The sequence below is a fragment of the Callithrix jacchus genome, chromosome 5 (assembly GCF_049354715.1).
Source record: "Callithrix jacchus isolate 240 chromosome 5, calJac240_pri, whole genome shotgun sequence".
Taxonomy (NCBI): domain Eukaryota; kingdom Metazoa; phylum Chordata; class Mammalia; order Primates; family Cebidae; genus Callithrix; species Callithrix jacchus.
The window spans coordinates 154,260,830-154,281,383 of record NC_133506.1 but is presented as its reverse complement, the minus strand read 5'-3'; the positions used below and the strand labels follow the sequence as shown (position 1 = coordinate 154,281,383).

General features: G+C 34.9%; 1 protein-coding gene across 12 annotated transcripts in view; it reads right to left on the bottom strand.

The window, feature by feature from the left end:
- The window catches only part of NBEA (neurobeachin), a 730,940-nt gene that overhangs the window by 635,124 nt on the left and 75,262 nt on the right, over positions 1 to 20,554 (bottom strand). For all 12 annotated transcript variants that reach the window (XM_078375287.1, XM_078375291.1, XM_078375289.1 and 9 more), the window contains exon 2: positions 97 to 328. In XM_078375287.1, coding sequence (XP_078231413.1) covers positions 97 to 328 — 232 coding nt within the window. The remainder of the gene's footprint in view (positions 1 to 96; positions 329 to 20,554) is intronic.

Below are 20,554 nucleotides of genomic sequence, written 5' to 3'. Positions count from 1 at the left end.
GTGTCAACAAATCTACATTACCTATAAAATATAAAGAGATGTATATGAAACTTCATAAACATTTAAGTTATAGTTTCCTGTCAGATAACCCCATACCTGCTATCATGTCATCTACAGCACTCATTTTCAGCAATACTTGTTCAATTAGCCCAACTTCTGTGCTAGTCTGTAAATTCCGAACACTTTTTCGTAGAATGGCTGTAAACATGCTCCATATTTCTGCTTGACATGTTACATCACAGTGCTCCAAAAGCTCTGTCATGCATGTTATACTCTCAGCATCCTGGATAATAAAGTTCATCTCCAAGTCAAATTCTCCACCAACCAGCTGAAAGTAAACAGAAAGAAACAACAGTGTTAACATGGGAGGTTACTGATAACAGTAGAATAAAATAATAGCGAGAATCTGATTAGCAGGAGAGAAGAGCTAGTACTCTAAAATATTTCAAGTCTTCTGGTATAAAATGAATTTTGATCAAAAGCATAAGAGCTACAGATAAGTGAAAGGCATTGTAAGCACTGAAACTACCAAAGAGAAATCTAATTTTCACATAAATGGAAAAGGATGATTTCAAAGCTAGTAAAATAGAGCAAACTTCAGCATGTGATTCCTCAGTGTGATTCAGAAAAAAATCCTAAAAAGAAGGTTTGGCCTTTAAAAGTGATTATCAACAGAAAATACAGAATTTACTAAGGATAAATTTTAAGGCATGAAATTCATTTTCTTTTTTGATATTACTAGTCTTACAGATAAAGAGATGTAACTGGGGCCTAATTACCATATATATACAAGATAAAGAAATATGGGACTGATACAACTTACAATAAATGTTGAAATAATCAAATGAATGTTAAAAAATAAGTTGAACAGAAATATACAAGGTTTCGTAATTTTTTTTTTTTAAGCACAAATGTGAATTGGGTAAAGAAAGCTGATTTCACAGCAACACATTTGACTTCAGCATTATGGGAAATGAATCCAAAGTATTACTGCCCCTCCCATTTGGTATTTTAAATATAGTAACAGACAAATATACAGAGAATGAAATAATAAGACTCTTTACTCTCTGTTGATCAAATCACATAGGAACTATTGTATTCAGTTATAAGCATTATTCTTAAAAAGAACAGTCAAAGTGAATATCCTTTTGGTCTAGAAAATAAGATTTAGGAGTAAAATAATAATCACGTAAAACGCCTCACAATTGAAGTCATTAGTTCCCTTGTTCATTCAATAAATAATTCATTTATTAAGGTCTAGAACTTACTGTTCTGGGAACTAGAATACATAAACATCTAATATAAAGACCACACACTAACAGTGTTAATTCTAGAAACAAAGATGTACATGTACGTATGAATACATACACTACTTTATTCCAAAAAACACTGAAGGTTGCTTAAGTTATATAAAGCATGAAAGAAGACATAAAATATGAGTAGATGAGAAAAGAGGAAGCAAAGGAAAAATAAGATTTGGAACAGAGAGGGAGTAGAGTTAGGATCAACAAGTAGAATTAATTTCCTATCAATGAAAGGTGTTCACAAATATTGACAGATGATCACAGAGTATAAGGTAAATAGGATAAAGAGTAGTAATACCACCACCTAACCTTACATAGCATTTAGTACTGTTCTAAGTATTTTAAATCTGTTATGAAGCTACTATTGTCTTCATTTTACAGATAAGGAATCATAGGCACAGAATTTTAAGTATGTTGAAGAATGTTACAAAACTGGTAAGGGATCCAGGATCCAAACACAAGAAGTCTGTCTTCACGCAAGTTCATGCAAACATTACAATTTCATTTAAAAATATTTTTTAGGAGGGAGGTAAAACAAGATGGCAGAATAGAAAGCTCCACAGATCATCCTCCTTACCCCTACCGCAAGGAAACAAAGTTCACCAACATCTACACAGAAAAAAAACATCTTCATAAGAACCAAAAATCAGGTAAGCACTCACAGTACCTGGTTTTAACCTCATATCACTGGAAGAGGCATGAAAAGATGGAAAAACAGTTTTGAGTCTCCGACGCCACCCCTCCCTGACCCCAGCAGCATGGCTTGGTGCCAAGAGCATCTCTGGATGCTGGTGAAGGGAGAACAGAGCAATTGTGAGGCACTGAACTCAGTGCTGTCTTATTAGAGCAAAAAGAGAAACCTGACCAAACTAAGCTGATGTCCACCCATGGAAAAGTCATCTCAACCAACCCTAGCCAGAGGGGAATGGCTGATACCAGTGGTCCAAACTTGAGTGCCTGCAACCTAACCACCAAAGGCTAGAGTGCTCTCAGTGTCTAAGTAAACCTGAAAGACACTCTAGGCCATAAGGACTGCCACTCACAGGCGAGTCCTAGCATTGAACTAGACCCAGAGACAGTGGACTAAAGTGCCATGGGATATACTGAAATACTAGCTGGTACAGCCAAGGAAATGCTGGCATCACCCCTTCTCTAACCCCAGGCTGCACAGCTTGTGGCTCCCAAAGAAACCCCTTCTTTCCACTTGAGAAGAGGAGAGGGAAGAGTAGGGAGGAGTTTGTCTTGCATCTTGTTTACCAGCTCTCCCACTGAAGAACAGGGCACCTTGAGGTCGGGAGGCCCTTGTTTCGGGCTCTACCTCTGCGACAACATTTCTAGATACAACTGGGGTGAGAAGAAAACCCACTGCCTTGAAGGAAAGGATCCAGGCCTTGCAGCATTCATCATCTGCTAACCGAAGAGTCCTTGGGTCCTAAACAACCAGCAGTGATACCCAGGTACTATGTCCAGGGCTGCGGTGAGCTTCTGAGACTTGTTGGCTTCAGGTGAGACTATGCACATTACCAGCTATGGTGGCTATGAGGCAAAACTCCTTCTGCTTGATAAAAACAGAAAGAAGAGTAAAAGGGACTATCTTGCATCTTAGGTACCAACACCCACCACAGTGGGGTAGAGCACCAAGTGGGTTCTTGGGGTCCCCAGTTCTAGGACTTGACTCTTGGACAGCATTTCTAGACCTGACCTCTACCAAAGGGGAGCCCACTGACTTGAAGGGTGAGTCCCAGGCCAGGCAGCATTCACCACAAGCTGATATAAGAGCCCTTGGATCTTAAAGGAACATCAGCGGTACTTTGGTAGTACTTCTCCTAGCCAGGAGTGGTGGTGGCTATGGAATGAGGCTCCTCCACCTTTCAAAAGGGGAAAAAGTGGAAAGGACTGCATTTTGCAGTTTGAGTGCCAGCTCAGCCACAATACAACAGAACACAAGGGACACTTCTAAGGTTTTTCACTCTAATCCCTGACTTTTGGATGGCATCTCTGGACCTGCTGGTGGCCAGTGGGACTTTGCCATCCTGAAGAGAAGGACATAGGCCCAGCTGGCTTTGCCACTGCTAACTGTAGAGCCCCAGTCCTTGAGCGAACATAGGCTATAGCCAAGAAGTAGTTAAGGCAGGCCTTGGGTAAGACCTAGCACTGTGTTTGCTTAAGGTCTGACCCAGCGCAGTGACAGCAGTGGTGGTCACAGGGGTGCTTGCATCATACTACCCTCAACTTGAGGTGTCTCAGAACAGAGAGAGAGAGAGAGAGAGAGAGACTGTGTCCTTGGGAGAAAGTCGGGGAAGAGAACAAGAGACTCTGCCTGGTAATCTAGAGAAGTATCCCAGATCTTATCCAAGGCCATCAAGGCAGTACCTCTACAAGTCTATAAGAACCACAATGTCACTGGAAGGCCTTCCCAAGAAGGATGGCTACAAATAAGCTCAGGCAATGAAGACTACAACAAATACCTAACTCTTCAAGGCCCAGACACCAAAGAATATCTACTTGGATTAACACCACCCAGAAAACATGACCTCACCAAATGAACTAAATAAGGCACCAAGAATCAATCCTGGAAAAACAAAATGATATGTGACCTTTCACACAGAGAATTCAAAATAGCTATGTTAGGAAACTCAAAGAAATTCAATATAACACAGAGAATGGATTCAGAATTCTATCAGATAAATTTAACAAAGATATTGAAATAATTTTTAAAAATCAAGCAGAAATTCTGGAGCTCAAAAATGCAGTTGGCATACTTAAGAATACAACAAGTCTTTGAGAGCAGACTGGATCAAGCAGAGGAAAGAATTAATGAGCTTGAAGAAAGGCTATTTGAAAATACACAGAGGAGGCAAAAGAAAAAAGACCAAAAACCAATGAGGCATGCCTACACAATCTAGAGAATGGCCTCAAAAGGGCAAATCTAAGAGGTATTGACCTCAAAGAGGAGGCAGAGAAACAGATAGGGGTAGAAAGTTTATTTTGAGTAAACCTTCAAAGAACAGAGAAGTACCCAAACCTAGAGAAAATACCCAAGTACAAGAAGGTTATAGGACACCAAGCAGATTTAACCCAAAGATTACCTCAAGACATTTAATAATCAAATTCCCAAAGGTCAAGGATAAAGTAAAAGTCCTAAAAGCTGCAAGAGAAAAGAAATAATAACATACAAAGGTGCTCCAATACACCTGGCAGCAGACTCTTCAGTGAAAAACTTATATGCCAGGAGACAGTGGCATGACATATTTAAATTGCTGAGGGGAAAAAAAAACCTTTTGCCCTAGAATAGTATATCCAGTGAAAATACTGTGCAGACATGAAGAAGAAATAAAGACTTTCCCAAATAAAAGCTAAGGGATTTCATCAACATCTGACCTGTCCAGCAAGAGATGTTAAAGAGAGTACTTCTATCAGAAAAAAAAGGACCTTAATGAGCAAGAAATGATCACTGAAAATACAAAACTTACTGTCAATATAAGTATACAGAAAAACATAGAATAACACTGTTACTGTAGTTTATAAACCACTCCTATCCTAAGTAGAAAGACTAAATGATGAACCCATCAAAAATAGTAACTACAACAACTTTTCAAGACATAGGCAGTGTAATCAGATATAAACAAGAACAAGAAAAAGTTTAAAAGTAACGAAATGAAGTTAAGGCAAGTTTTTACTAGATTTTCTTTTTGCTTGTTTGCTTATGCAAATAGTGTTATGTTATCAGACTAAAATAATGAGTGATAAGATACTTTCTGCAAGGCTCATGGTAACTTCAAACCAAAAAACATAAAACGGATACACAAAAAATAAAAATCAAGAAACTAAATCACCAGAGAAAATCAGCTTCAATAAAGGAAGACAAGAATGCAAGAAAGAAGGGAAGACCACAAAACAGCCAGAAAACAAAAAACAAAATGGCAAAACTAAGTCCTTACTTACAACAACGCTGAATGTAAATACACTAAACTCTCCAATCAAAAGACATAGACTGGCTATAATGGATGAAAAAACAAGACCCATTGATCTGCTGCCTGAAAGAAAAACAGTTCCCCTAAAAAGACACACAAAAACTGAAAATAAACAGATGGAAAACGACATCTCATGCCAAAGACAACCAAAAAAAAGAGAGAAGTCACTGTACTTATTCAGACAAAAGAGATTTCAAGACAAAAACTATAAAAAGAGACAAAAAAGATCACTATATAAAGATAAGGTTGTCAATTAAGCAAGAGGATATAACAGTTTCAATATAGATGCATCCGATACTGGAGCACCCAGATATGTAAAGGAAACATTATTACAGCTAAAGGGAGAGATAGCCTCCAATACTATAATGGCCAGAGACTTCCAAACCTCACTTTCAGCACTGGACACATCTTCTAGACAGAAAACAAACTAAGAAACATCAGAATTGATCTTCACCACAGATCAAATTGCGCTAATAGATATTTACAGAACATTTCATCCAAAAGCTACAGAATATACATTCTTTGCTTCAGCGCATGGATCATTTGAAAAGACAGACCATATGTTAGGTCACAAAACAAATCTTGACACATTCCAAAAATACAAAATAACATAAAGCATCTTCTCTGACCACAATGGAATAAAACTAGAAATACGAAGAGAAATTTTGGAAACTATACAAATACAAGGAAATTAAACCATATGCTCCTGAATGATAAATGGGTCAATGAAGAAATTAAGATGGAAATTGAAAATTTTCTTGAAATAAATAACGATAGAAACACAACACACCAAAACCAACGGGATACAGCAAAAGCAGTACTAAGAGGGATGTATATAAGTGCCAATATCAAAAAAAGAAGAAAAATATCAAATAGACAATCAAATCCTACATCTTAAAGAACTAAAAGATCAAGAGCACCCGAAATCTAAAATTACTAAAAGAAAAGAAATAATAAAGATCAGAGCAGAAATAAACTTGAAATGAAGAAAACAATACAAAAGATCAATACAAGAAAAAGTTTATTTTTTGGAAAGCTAAACAAAATTGACAAATCTTTAGCCAGACAAAGAGACAGGATCCAAATAAATAAAATCAGAAATTTAAAAAAAGAGACATTACAACTGATACTGCAAAAATTCAAAGGATCATTTGCCACTACTGTGAGCAACTACATGAGAATTAATTGGAAAATCTAGAAGAAATGGATTAATTCCTACACACATATAACTATCAAGACTGAACCAGGAAGAAATCCAAAACCTGAACAGACTAATAACAAGTTACAAGATTGAAGTTGTAATAAAAAGTCTCCCAGTAAAGAAAAGCCCAGGACCTGACAGCTTCACTGCTAAATTCAAACCAAACATTTAAAGAACTTATATAAATACTACCCAAACCATTCTGAAAAATAGAGGAGGAGGGCATACTTCCAAATAGAGGAGGAATACTTACAAACTCACCCTACGAGGCCAGTATTAACCTGATACCAAAACCAGTCACAGACACATCAAAAGAAAAAAAAACTACAGGCCAATACCTCTGATGAATATTGATGCAAAAATTATCAACAAAAACCTAGCAAACAAAACTCAACAATACATTAGAAAGATCATTCATCATGATCAAGTGGGATTTAATAACCCTGGGATGCAACGGTGGTTCAACATATGCAAATCAACCAATCTGATACATCATATCAATAGAATAAAAAATAAAAACCAGAAGATCATTTCAAGTGATTCTAAAGAAGCATTTGATAAAATTCAACATCCCTTCAGGATAAAAACTCTCAAAAAAGTAAGGACAGAGAAAACATACCACCACATAAAAAAACCATATAGACAGAACTACAGTTAGTAACATAACGAATTAGGATAAACTGAAAGCCCTTCTTCTAAAATCTGGAACACGACAAGGATACCCACTGTTACCACTGTTACTCAACATAGTCCTGGAAGTCCCAGCTAGAATAATTACATAAGAGAAAGATATAAAAGGTGTCCAAATTGGAAAGGAAGAAGTCAAATTATCCTTGTTTGCAGATGATATAATCTTATACCTGAAAAGAAACCTAAAGACTCCACAAGAAAACTATTAGAAAGATAAACAAATTCAGTAAAGTTACAAGATACACAATCAACACATAAAAATTAGTAGCCAACAGTAAGCAATGTGGAAATGAAATTTAAAAGTAATCCCATTTACAACCACCATACATAAAATTAAATATCTAGGAATTAATGTACTCCCAGAAGTGAAAGATCTCTACAATGAAAACTATAAAACACTGATGAAATAAATTGAAGAGGAGACCCAAAAATAGAAAAATATTCCATGTTCATGGAATATTGAAAGAATCAATATTGTTACAATATCCGTACTTTCCAAAGCAATCTATAGATTCAATGCAATCACCATCAAAATGCCAATGGTATCATTTAGAAAAATAGAGAAAACAATGCTCAAATTTATATGGAACCACAAAAGACCTAGAATAGCCAAAGCAATGGTAAGCAAAAAGAACAAAACTGGAGAAATCACATTATCTGACTTCAAATTATATTACAGAGCTACAGCAACCAAAACTGGCATGGGACTGGCATAAAAACAGACACAGAGACCAATGGAATAAAACAGAGAACCAAGAAACAAATCCACACATCTACAGTGAACCCATTTTTCACAATGGTGCCAAGAACATACACTGGGGAAAAGACAATCTCTTCAATAAATGGTGCTAAGAAAACTGGATATCCATATGCAGAAGAATGAAACTAGATCCCTATCTCTCAGGACACAGAAAAATCAAATCAAAGAGGTTAAAGACTTAAATCTCAGACCCTAAACCATGAAGCTGCTATAAAAACACATAGAGGGAAATCTCCAGGACATTGGTCGGGGCAAAAATTTCTCCAACAAGACCCCATAAGCACAGGCAACTGAAGCAAACATGAACAAATGGGATCACATCAAGTTGAAAAGCTTCTGTGCAGCAAAGGAAACAATCAACAAAGTGAAGAGACAACCCACAGAATAAGAGAAAATATTTACAAGCTACTCATTTGACAACAAATTAATAATCAGAATACATATGTAGGTCAAACAACTCTACAGGAAAAAAATCTAACAATTCAATCCAAAGATAGGCAAAAGATTTAAATACAAATTTCTCAAAAGAAGACATACAAATGGCAAAAGGGCATATGAAAGATATTCAACATCACTGATCATCAGGGAAATTCAAATCAAAACTACAACAAGATATCATCTAACCCCAGTTAAAAACGGTTTATATTCAAAATACAGGCCTAACAAACACTGACAAAAATGTAAGAAATGGAAACAGTTGTACACTATGGGTGGGGATGTAAATTTCTCCATAGTGGAGAACAGTTTGGACATTCCTCAAAAAACTAAAAATTGAGCTAACACAAGATTCAGCAATCCTACTGCTGAGCATATACCCAAAAGAAAGGAAATCAGAATATGAAAGAGATACCTGCACTTTTATGTTTGTTGTGGCACTGTTTAAAAACAGCTAAGATTTGGAAGCAACCTAAGTGTCTAGCAACAAATGAATGGATAAACAAAATGTGGTACATATACACAATGGAAGACTGACTATTCAGCCATAAAAAGAACGAGATCCAGTCATTTGCAACAACATGGATGGAGTTGGAGATTGTTGTGTTAAATGAAATAATAAGCCAGGCACAGAAAGACAAACATTGCATGTTCTCACCCGTTTGTAGGATCTAAAACTCAAAACGATTGAACTCAAGGACATAGAGAGTAGAAGGACAGATATCAGAGGCTGGGAAGGGTAGAGGGCAGGTGGGGCTGGTTAATGGGTACCAAAATTATAGTCAGAAAGAATCAATAAAACCTACTATTTGATAGCACAACAGGGTGACTATAGTCAATAATAACTTAACTGCACATTTCAAAATAACAAAGAGTATAATTGGATTGTTTGCAACTTAATGAATTGTGATGGGATGGATACCCCATTCTTCATGACATCTTTATTTCACATTGCATGCATCAAAACATCTCATGTACCCCATAAATATATATATACACCTACCACAATTTTTTTAATTTAGTAAAAAAAGAATATTTTTAAAGTCTTCTAAAATAAATAATTTTTAGAAATATTTGTCTCAAATTTTGGAATATTACATTATGCATACATTTTTCAGTATAACAGAGTGAAAATGTATAAACAACACATTGTTTGCATCTGCGAAATTCTGCCCTTTGACCTAGATATGCTCTCTAGTTAAAGGCTAGTTTCACTTTTCATATGAAACAACCTCAACTCCTTCTATTTCTGGTTTACTAATGAAAATAGCTACAAGAGTGATTAAGAGACGCTCTGAATTCAAACTTTCTGGATTCAGATTCTAGCTACACCACTCAGCAGCTGTGTGTCTTTAATGAAGGCATTTCTTTCCTTTAAAAAAAAAAAAAAAAAAAAAGACAAGCTCTCACTCCATTCAACAGGCTGGTCTCAAACTCCTGGACTCAAGTGATCATCCCATCTTGGTCTCCCAAAGAAGACTTTTAAAGTCTTCTAAAGTTAAAAATTATTAACTTTAGAAGACTTTAAAAACAAAATGAGGTTTATATTAAAAAGTAGGCTAAGGACATGAACAGACATTTTTCAAAAGAAGACATATAAGGCCGGCGCAGTGGCTCACTCTTGTAATCCCAGCACTTTGGGAGGCCAAGGCATGTGAATCACCAGAGGTCAGGAGTTTAGCCCAGCCTGACCAACATGGAGAAACCCGGTCTTTACTAAAAATACAAAATTAGCCAGGCGTAGTGACACATGTCTGTAATCCCAGCTACTCAGGAGGCTGAGGCAGGAGAATCACTTGAACCCACAAGGCAGAATTTGCAGTGAGCTGAGATCGTGCCATTGCACTCCAGCCTGGGCAACAAGAGCAAAACCGTGTCTCAAAAAAAAAAATAAGAAGAAGAAGAAAAGGACATAAAAACATAAGCTGCCAACAAGCTTGTGGGGGGAAAAAAAAGCTCAATAAAACTTATCATTATATAAATGCAAATCAAAACCACAATGAGAGTCAGAATGGCTATTACTAAAAATACAAAAAATAACAGATGCTGGTGAGGTTGCAAAGAAAAGGGAACACTTATTTGCTACTGGTGGGAGTATAAATTAGTTCTATTGGTGGGAGTGAAAATTAGTTCTACCATTGTGGAAAGCAGTATGGCAATTCCTCAGACAGCTAAAAGTAAAACTACTTTTCAACCCAGCAATCCCATTATGAGTATACACCCAGAGGAATATAAATTATTCTACCATGAAAACACATGCATGTAAATGTTCACCACAGCACTATTCACAATAGTATTGGCATGGACTCAAAATAAACACCCATCAATAACAGACTGGATAAAGAAAATGTGGGATATACACAATATGAAATACTATGCAGCCATAAAAATGAATGATACCATGTCTCTTGCCAGAACATGAATGGAGCTGGACACTAATTATCCTTAGCAAACTCATGCAGGACCAGAAAACTAAATACCACATGTTCTCACTGGTAAGTGGGAGCTAAATAATAAGAACTTACTAACACAAAGAAGAAAACAACAGACACTAGGCTCATTTAATGCTCATTTAATGTTCTGTTGGGAGCATTAAATGAGATAATTGAGTTATAAGTATTTAGGCACAATGGGAGACATACAGTTAGCATTCAGTTAAGGTTAGCAATTATCAGTTCTCTAACCATCCCAGCTTCCAATTTAAAAAAAAGAACAGCCACCTGATCGAATACCTCTGAAGGTATTCAGCAAGCTTAAGTTTTATGTTTCCAACAAAATCAAATGTATTTTGGATCATGCACTCTATTAGATACTACTTGGAGATTTACTGAAACCAACTCAAACATCATTTTTTACCATACCATTGTCTTACTATAAAATTCCGTGTTGTTCATTATTATAAGCCCAATTGACTTGAGACTGTCACTACTGTGAATCTTGTAGACTAGCGATTAGTAACTCAGAAAAGGTTCTCTAGAAATAAACCATATAAAAACAAAAGGTAGCAATAATATGGACACTTACTGATTAAACCAATAGAAGCAGATAATGAGGTTTGTGCTTATGGGCCTTTGAATAAATCTGTAGAGGAAAGGGTATACACTTGAATTAAGACTACTTAATAATTTTTTTAGATGAATCTCCTACCAATTGTAACTACCTTAGCAGAGTCTGGTATAACCAAATACCATCAAATGTGTCAATCGCAGAGATGAACTCATTGTGGGGGGGGTGGGGAGGAGTCTGCTTTGAAAGGAATTAACAATTAATATATGTAATTCTAACAATCAGGCTCTGTTACATGAAGCCTTGAGTGTACATCTTTCACAGCCAAAAACACAATGCCCCTTTCTATGTATCATTTAGCTCTCGGATTTCATTGCCGGAAGCAGTAAAAATATTTGCTATGGATGTTGTAGTGGGCCTATGCTTTCTATAGTGAGTTTGTTTAATAACCTTTATTGTAAGTTTTAATGCATTAGTGTCAAGGAGGTTAACTGTTCAATGAAACTATCATCCCAAGATTATGAAAATATTTATTCACTTGTAATGAGTTGCTTATTAGCAACTAAATCATTTATTATTTATAATAAGTAGAAAGAACTGACCTTCATTCTTTAAACAAATCTCTATCTAACAATCCTATGAAGAACTACAGTGAGGCTTCACTGTCCACGGAGAAAGAAACTGAAGATAAATGAGGTTAAGCAACAAGACTAAGGTCACACATAAGTAAGCAGCAGATCCAGGATCCAAATACAGACTATGAAATGCACCTAATCACTTGCTACAAAGTCAGAAGAAGAGATTTTTTTTTTTGAGACAGAGTTTCGCTCTTGTTACCCAGGCTGGAGTGCAATGGCGCAATCTCAGCTCACCGCAACCTCCACCCCCTGGATTCAGGCAATTCTCCTGCCTCAGCCTCCAGAGTAGCTGGGATTACAGGCACGCGCCACCGTGCCCAGCTAATTTTTTGTAATTTTAGTAGAGACGGGGTTTCACCATGTTGACCAGGATGGTCTTGATCTGTTGACCTTGTGATCCACCCGCCTCAGCCTCCCAAAGTGCTGGGATTACAGGCTTGAGCCACTGCGCCTGGCCCAGAAGAAGAGATTTAAGAAAGAAATAGAGAAGAGATATTTATAAAAGCTCTATGAAGAGTAAAATGAAGAAATAATTATTTTTGTGGGTAAGAAATGAACATCTGGATATAGTAAATCATAGTTTTAAAAATTTGTTTAAAAATTTGTTAAAGATTTCAGCAGGAAGGTAGAAGATTTTGAAGGTTCAAACGTAAGAAAATCAAATAAAAATACTTAAAAACACATAAGAAAACATCTTAAAAAGCAAAGAAAATGATGTAGCAAAGCTGAAAAAGCTAAATCAAAAACAAAGCTAAATATTAAAAATCTGTTCTTTGAAAAGATATGTCAAAACACTATGAACATAGTATAAAAGAAAAGGACAAACCCGTTGAGACATCCTATAAATCTGAATGCATCTTTGCAACACTCTACCCGCAGTTAATGTGTTCTTTTCCTCCAGGCCTTCTAAAAATTCTAAAAGGTGCTGCCACTATAAGAGAAGTGGTCCACAATGATGCCTACTACTTAAGAATCAGCCTTAAGTGAATTTGTGTAAAATAAATATCATAGCTGAGCTTTTTAAACTGCGGTAACTTTTATTTACATAAAGTAAATAAATTTTCCTGAATAAAAATTTTGAAATACAAAATGCTGACTTGGAAACATGTCTTCTAAGAGCACTAAGGTTTATAAATACTAGCAATTTAAGTGCCTTTTGTGTACTTTTTAGGTGTAAAGTGAGTCTTTAGATATCTTAATTTGAAAATTTGAAATCTTAGATTATTAGAATCATATGCAATAATTCAATGTTCATTATTTAAACCAAACTGAACAATTGTTAAACTGCTGGATTTCTTTGCAATTTGTTATTTTGGATAAACTCTAAACTTGGTAACACTTCTCAGAAAGCCCAAATTAACTCCCAGACTCAGCTTTTTCTAATGCTCAGCTACTGCCATAAGGAAAGTTTCTATCCATCCCTTACTTCATAGAAAATCCTTTATGTGTGTTACTCCCTATGCATAATACAGGATTTATTAACTTCCACTAAATCTACAAATGTCAATTTAGACACTACTTGATCCAGAAACTCTTCCCAGTACCCACAAAGATGGCATTTCTTGAACTCCCATTACAGCCATCCATACCACGGCAGTCATTACATAATGTTACAGACTAAATGATTTGTGCCCTCCAAAATTCATAGGTTGAAGTCTTAACCCTCAATGTGATGGTATTAGGACGTGAGGCCTTTGGGAGGTATTAGTTTGAATAAGGCCATGGGGATGAAGCTCCTATGATGGGATTAGCATCTTAATAAGAAGAGAAAGATAGACCAGAGCTTCCTCTCTCTAATATGTGAGGACACAACAGGAAGGCAGCCATCTGCAAGCCAGAGAGTGGCTCCTCACCAAGAACCAGTTCTGGGACTTCCTAGTCCCCAGAACTGTGAGAAATAAATGTCTGTAGTTTAAGCCACCCAGTCTGTGGTATATTGTTATAGCAGTCTGAATTAACTAAGACATATTATATCATAGTTTATAGATTTCTTTCTGTCCTCCATATTATATATAGAAAGAAATTATTAAAAAGGGACAAAATAGAAATTCTGAAACTGAGAAAGAGTTGAAATAAAAAACATACCATATAGCTTCAACAGCAGATTTGAACAGGCAGAAGAAGAATGCTATATTTTGTTAACTCCCTTCTTTTGTTATATAACACAAGAATGTTATGTTTATATTTTTAAATTCTGCCTAATTAAAGCACGAATATGGTTTCTCACCAGTCAAGTAGACAAGAAAATTGTCTGTCCTCTCACCATTGCTGTAACTGAACAAAGAAATATGAATAAGCAGAAACAAAAAGAAAAGAGCCCAGGTTGAGACTATACCATTTTAACTATTAAGAATTTATAATAACTTTTAATAATATAGTCTACACAAAAGTCAACTCTATTTCCGTATATCATCAATGAACGTGTGAAAACAGAAATTCTAAAACACCATTTACAGTCACTAAAAAAATGAATTGTCTATGTAAACCTAACAAACTATGTACAAGACTTTCATTCTAAACAATAAATTACTGATGAAAGAAGTCAAATATATAAATAAATATAGAAAAATACTATGTTCATAGAAGATTCAATGTAATAAAGACATCAACTCTCCCTAAATTAACATATCGGATTAATACATTTTCTACAAATCCCAGAAATATTTTTAGCAGATGTAAACAAGATAATTCTAAAGTTTATATGAAAGGCAAAGGAATCACAATACTGTAAATGTGTTTTAACAAAGAAAAATAAAAGTGGGAGGAATCACTCTCTAATTTTAAGACTCACTATATAGCTATAATAATTCAAGACTGTGTAGCAATGGTGGGTTGACAGATACATAGATCATGAAGCATCAACAAAAGTCCAGAAAACCAAAATCATTATCAATAAGTTATTCTCAAGAAAGGTACAAAAGCAATTCAATGGAGGATGAACAACCTTTTTAGCAATGTCAGAGCAACTGGTTATCAATAGGCCAAAAACATGAACCTCCACCAATAAGATATAATGCTATTTATGTTAACATTCTCTAAATGACAACATAATAAAGACAGAAAAGAGAGTAGTAGTTACCAAGAGTTACAGTTGGTGAGGATAGGAGGATGGTTGTCACTATATTTGTAGTAATACAACACTTCTCTATCTTGGCATTTTAGGTAGGTAACTGTCAAAATATCAGCCAACCACCAAAGTAGCAGATTTGAGTTTAATCAAATATATTATTAATATTAATTGTATCTGTTTCTTTTGTTTTTTAAATGTGGTTACTAGAAAATTTAAAACTATGTCTGGCTCATTTTACATTTCTATTGGTAGTGCTGTTTTAGAAGCTAACAATCTAGCTGGCCAATTGAAAGAATATATAAAACAAATATGGAACAATCATTTGCTAAAATGTATTAAGCAACAGTTCAGAAACAGAAGAGTATAGTACAGTGGCATTCCAATCAAATACATCTTCATGAAAAGAAGAAATTTGCACTGGGTATGGATAACAATGAAAATTATTTCCATGCATTTGAAAACAGAAAGTGCCCTGTACTAGAGAAAAAACTGAGATATAAAATATAAAGAACAGTGAACACACTAGCTAAACAAAGCAGAAAACAGTTAGATAACGGAAAGCAGAGAAATATAGTGAGTTTACGAGGAGACTCTATATTAGTCTGTTCTCACACTGCTCTGAGGAAATACCCAAGATTGAGTAATTTATACAGAAAAGAGGTTTAATTGACTCACAGTTCCACATTACTGGGGAAAGGCCTCAAGAAATTTACACTTATGGCAGAAGGCACCTCTTCACAGGGTGGCAGAAGACAGAATGAGTGCAAGCAAGAGGAAATGACAGATGCTTATGAAACCACCAAATCTCCTAAGACTCACTCACTATCATGAGAACAGCATGGAGGAAACTTCCCCCATGATTCAACTATTTCCACCTGGTCCTGTCCTTGACAGACGTGGGGATTATTACAATTCAAGGTGAGATTTGGGTTGGGACACAAAGCCGAATCATATCAGAATCCAAGAAAAAATCAAAATGAAAAGAATTTGTTCACTTAGAATAGGAATAAGGAGCTAATTAAAAATTTTTCCAAACAACTCAGCATGTTTGTACTATGTAAAACAAATTAAAACAGAAAAGAATCTCTCACTGATCATTAGAATAAACTAATATAATAACCTGAGTCTATAAAAAAACAAAAATGAAGATGGAGAAGAAAATCTAAGAGATAGCAAAATAAACTACTGAGAGACAAGTAAGAGTAGTGAGAGAGACAAATGAGACTAGTGAGAGATAAAAGGATGAGACATCTCTTTTATCCAATTCATCACTCTCCCACTAGAGCTCTCATTCTAAAACACAGATGTCAAACAAAAACAACAAAGCCAGAGGCATCATACTATCCAGCTTCAAACTGTACTACAAGGCAACAGTAACCATGTACTCATACAAAAACAGATACACAGACAAATGGAACAGGTTAGACAACCCAAAACTAAGCCACACATCTACAACCATCTGATCTTCAATGAAGTTGACATTAACAAAAAATGGAGAAAGGACTCCCTATTCAATAAATAGTGCTGGGGTAACTGACTAAACATATACAGAAGATTGAAACTAGACCCCTTGTTTTCACCATACAAAAAAATCAACTCAAGACTTAAATGTAAGGCCCGAAATCATAAGAGCCCTATAAGAAAATCTAAGAAATACCCTTCTAGACATAGGCCTTGGTAAAAATTTCAAGATAATGTCTCCAAAGGCAATTGTTAAAAAAAAAAAAATAGACAAGAGGGACCTAATTAAACCAAAGAGCTTCTGCACAGCAAAAGAAACTATCAACAAAGTAAAGAGACAACCTAAAGAATGGGAAAAAATTTGCAAATTATGCATCCTACAAAAAGTCTAATATCCAGAATCTATAAGGAACATGAACAAATCAACAAGTAAAAAACACCCCAAATGAACCCCTTCCTGACACCTTGCACTAAAGTTAACTCCAAATGGTTTAAAGACTTAAACATAAGACCTAACACCATGTAAAACCTAGAAGAAAATCTAGGCAAAACCATTCAGAGCATAGGCAAGGACTTCATGACTAAAACACCAAAAGCATTGGTAACAAAAGCCAAACTAGACAAATGGGACCTAATTAAACTCCAGAGCTTCTGTACAGCAAAAGAAACAATCATTAGCCATGTTCTACTTTGCTACCATTGCATTATTCTCACATTTCCTTGCTTGTACTCACATTTTTCCCTTTGTATAGGCAACTATATTTACATACACACACAGATCTATATACTTTGCTGTGTCTCTCTAAACCTCAGTAATCTCTTCAAGGCTCAACTTAACTTCCACCTCCTTGGTAAGATCATCTAAAACATTTCTTTTCAAAATTGATACTACCCTCCACTATAATCCCGTATTTTGTGGGATCTACTATAGCCCTACCATACCAAATATTTAATATAACTTACTATACAGGACACAAAGATAAAATTGAAAAAATATATGAAAGCCCTTTAAAATATAAGCAAGTGAAAAATATAGTATAAGTAGTATAATTTCTCATCTCCTTAAGCATCTAACTTAAAAGTGACTTCTTCCATCAGTTACACTGACAATGTCCTTTATAATGAAATACATTTTTCTTATCATAAAATCTGGGGGAAAATGATAAGCACCCTAATTAATTAGCATGCTTTCTTTTAATATATGATAAGAAGAGCGTAAGCTACCATATTATCCTTTTTGCCTTGGCTGCCAGAAAATTAAAAATCAAGGATCAAATTTTGATAACTATGTTTGTCTTGGTTATCTCCTTCCTTTATTCTGTCTTCCTGCCTAGTTTTTGCTTTCCTTCCTTTAGTATACTGCTATTTTTACTGTAAGCCAATTAAAGTTATTTTTCAAAGTAGGCACAATCTATATTATAAAGCTATTGAGTTACTAATTTATAAAACATGAATCTTCTAGATAAAGCTATACCTATGTGAAATTATACAAAGAGGTAAAACTGTAAGTGGAAACATAATTTAAAATAACCATTTTGTGAACATTTATTGCATGCTGAGTAGTTTATGTGTATAGCCTCATTTAATTCTCAAAATTCTGTGCAATGGGTATCTCAAATGAGAAAACTGAGGTTAGCATACATTAAATAGCCAGCCCAAGCTCCAAAGCTAGCCAGAATTTAAATCTATGTCTTCTCAATACAATAAAGAATTAAATATATGAATACCAGAGCAACCATGCCCAAGACACATATATTTATCTCCACCAGTTAATCTTTAAGATCTTCCCCCATCAGCATGTATAATAAATGAATTTTAGGTAATTGTTTAGTAAATAACAGAAAAATACTTACAATATACACATAAATATAACAAACATTAATGACCCTGTACCCAGCTGAGAAAAAGGCAAGCAAAATAGAAAAGTACTTATTTGGTTTCTATTTCTTTTACACTGTTCTCTCTAAAGTAATTCATACTGGCAATCTTTCTGTGGTATAGAAATAACTACGTATATCAAATGCTGCTAGAAATATAGTTTATAAAAACTCGAGAGAAGGGAAAACAAAGGGAGTGACTATCATACTCTAAGCGCCTACTTGAAAATACATCATTCAAATATATTTTAAACAACATGCAATTTTTCAAAAGCTGTATATCCACCTTTATAATGGCTTTATACGACTATAACAATAGTAAGGATACTTGACTATCAGTAGTGAAGAGACAAGTAAAATGAATTTAAAATGAAGTGTTAATTGACAAACAACTATACACTTTTAAATTCTCTTTAGTTTACCAAGTTAAAATCCTAATCCATTTCATAAATGAAAGCAAAATAAAGAATACTGCAGGCAATACAAGTCTATTCCCACAGACTCTTACTACAAGAAATGTAAGTAAATTCATCAGACAGTAGAAAACATATGGAAATTTAAAATCCATACAAAAAACTGAAGAGCACCAGAATGTTAAGTATCCTGTTAAAATATCAAAAAAAAAAAAAGCCATTTTCCACAGTTTGAAATATCTTTAAAACAACACTATCTCAAGTAAAAATAACAACAATGTATTATGGGCTTAATAATGCCCAGAGAAATAAAAATAGTACCAACAACAGAACAAAAGACATGAAGAAAGAAATATATGTCTACTTTTATAACGTTCTTAACCCTAAACCTGAAGTAGCATATTACTTTAATTTAGAGAGTGCTAAGTTAACAATGTATATGATAAACTCTAGAAAAACCACTAACCATGTAAAAAAAAAAAAAAAAAGGATAGTTAATAAATCAAGAGTATATATAAAATGAAGTCATAACAAATATTCAATTAATCCACAACCAGACATAAAATTTTAGGAAAAGGAAAAAGAAAAAAAAAACAGATGTAATAAATACAGATAAAGAGCAATGATATCCGCCTGAATTGTGGCAATATTAATAATTATATTAAATGTAAATAATCTAAAACTAATATTCAAAAGGCAGAGATTATAAGAATGTACAAAATATAGAAAAACTCCATTACAATCCATCTACAAAAAAAATGCAGAGGGTCAGCAAACTTTTTCTTAAAAGGCCAGATAGTGAAGATTTTAGACTTGTAAGCGATTTGGTCTCCATGATAACTACTCAATTCTACATCTGTAACTTGAAAGCAGACACATGGAATGTGTTAAGAAAAGATGTGCAACCATTCCACTAAAACTTTATAAAGTCAGGCAGCCAGCAGATGGGCAATAGTTTGCCAGCATATGCCACAAAAAGAATAAAACTATCCCCAAAAAAAACTTTAAAAAAAGAGAGCTATATTAATACCAGACTAATTAGACTTCATAAAAAGAGTAATTCAATGAAAGGATGGCTTCTCATATGGAGAAAAAAAATCAATTCATCAAGAAGGCACAGCAATTCTACACGTGAATGCATCTAATAATAGCTTCGTAAAGCAGGAAGCAAAGCCTATACAAATGAAAGAGAAACAGAAAAATATACAATTTTTGTTGAAATTTAAACACACCTGTCTCAGTAATAGTAGACTAAAAACACACCACTACCCCCATATTAAAAAAATCTACCAATAAGAGTGCTCAAAGAATACAGAAGATTGGCCAGGTACAGTGGCTTATACCTGTAATCACAGCACTTTGGGAGGCTGAGGAAGGCAGATCACTTCAGGTCAGGAGTTCAAGACCAGCCTAGACAACACAGCAAAACCCAGCTCTACTAAAAATACAAGAAAATAAGCTGGGTGTAGTGGTGCGCAGCTGGAGGCCCAGTTACTCAGGAGGCTGAGGCACGAGAATCACTTGAAACCAGTAGGCAGAGATTGCAGTGAACCAAAATCAGGCCACTGCCCTCCAGCTTGGGTGACAGAGTGAGACTTGGTCTTAAAAAAATATATAGAAGATTGCAACAACACTATCAAAAATATATATATAGAAGATTTCAACAACACTATCAACCAACTTTACCAAATTGTTACTGGGGCATATGTACCATCCAACAACAGC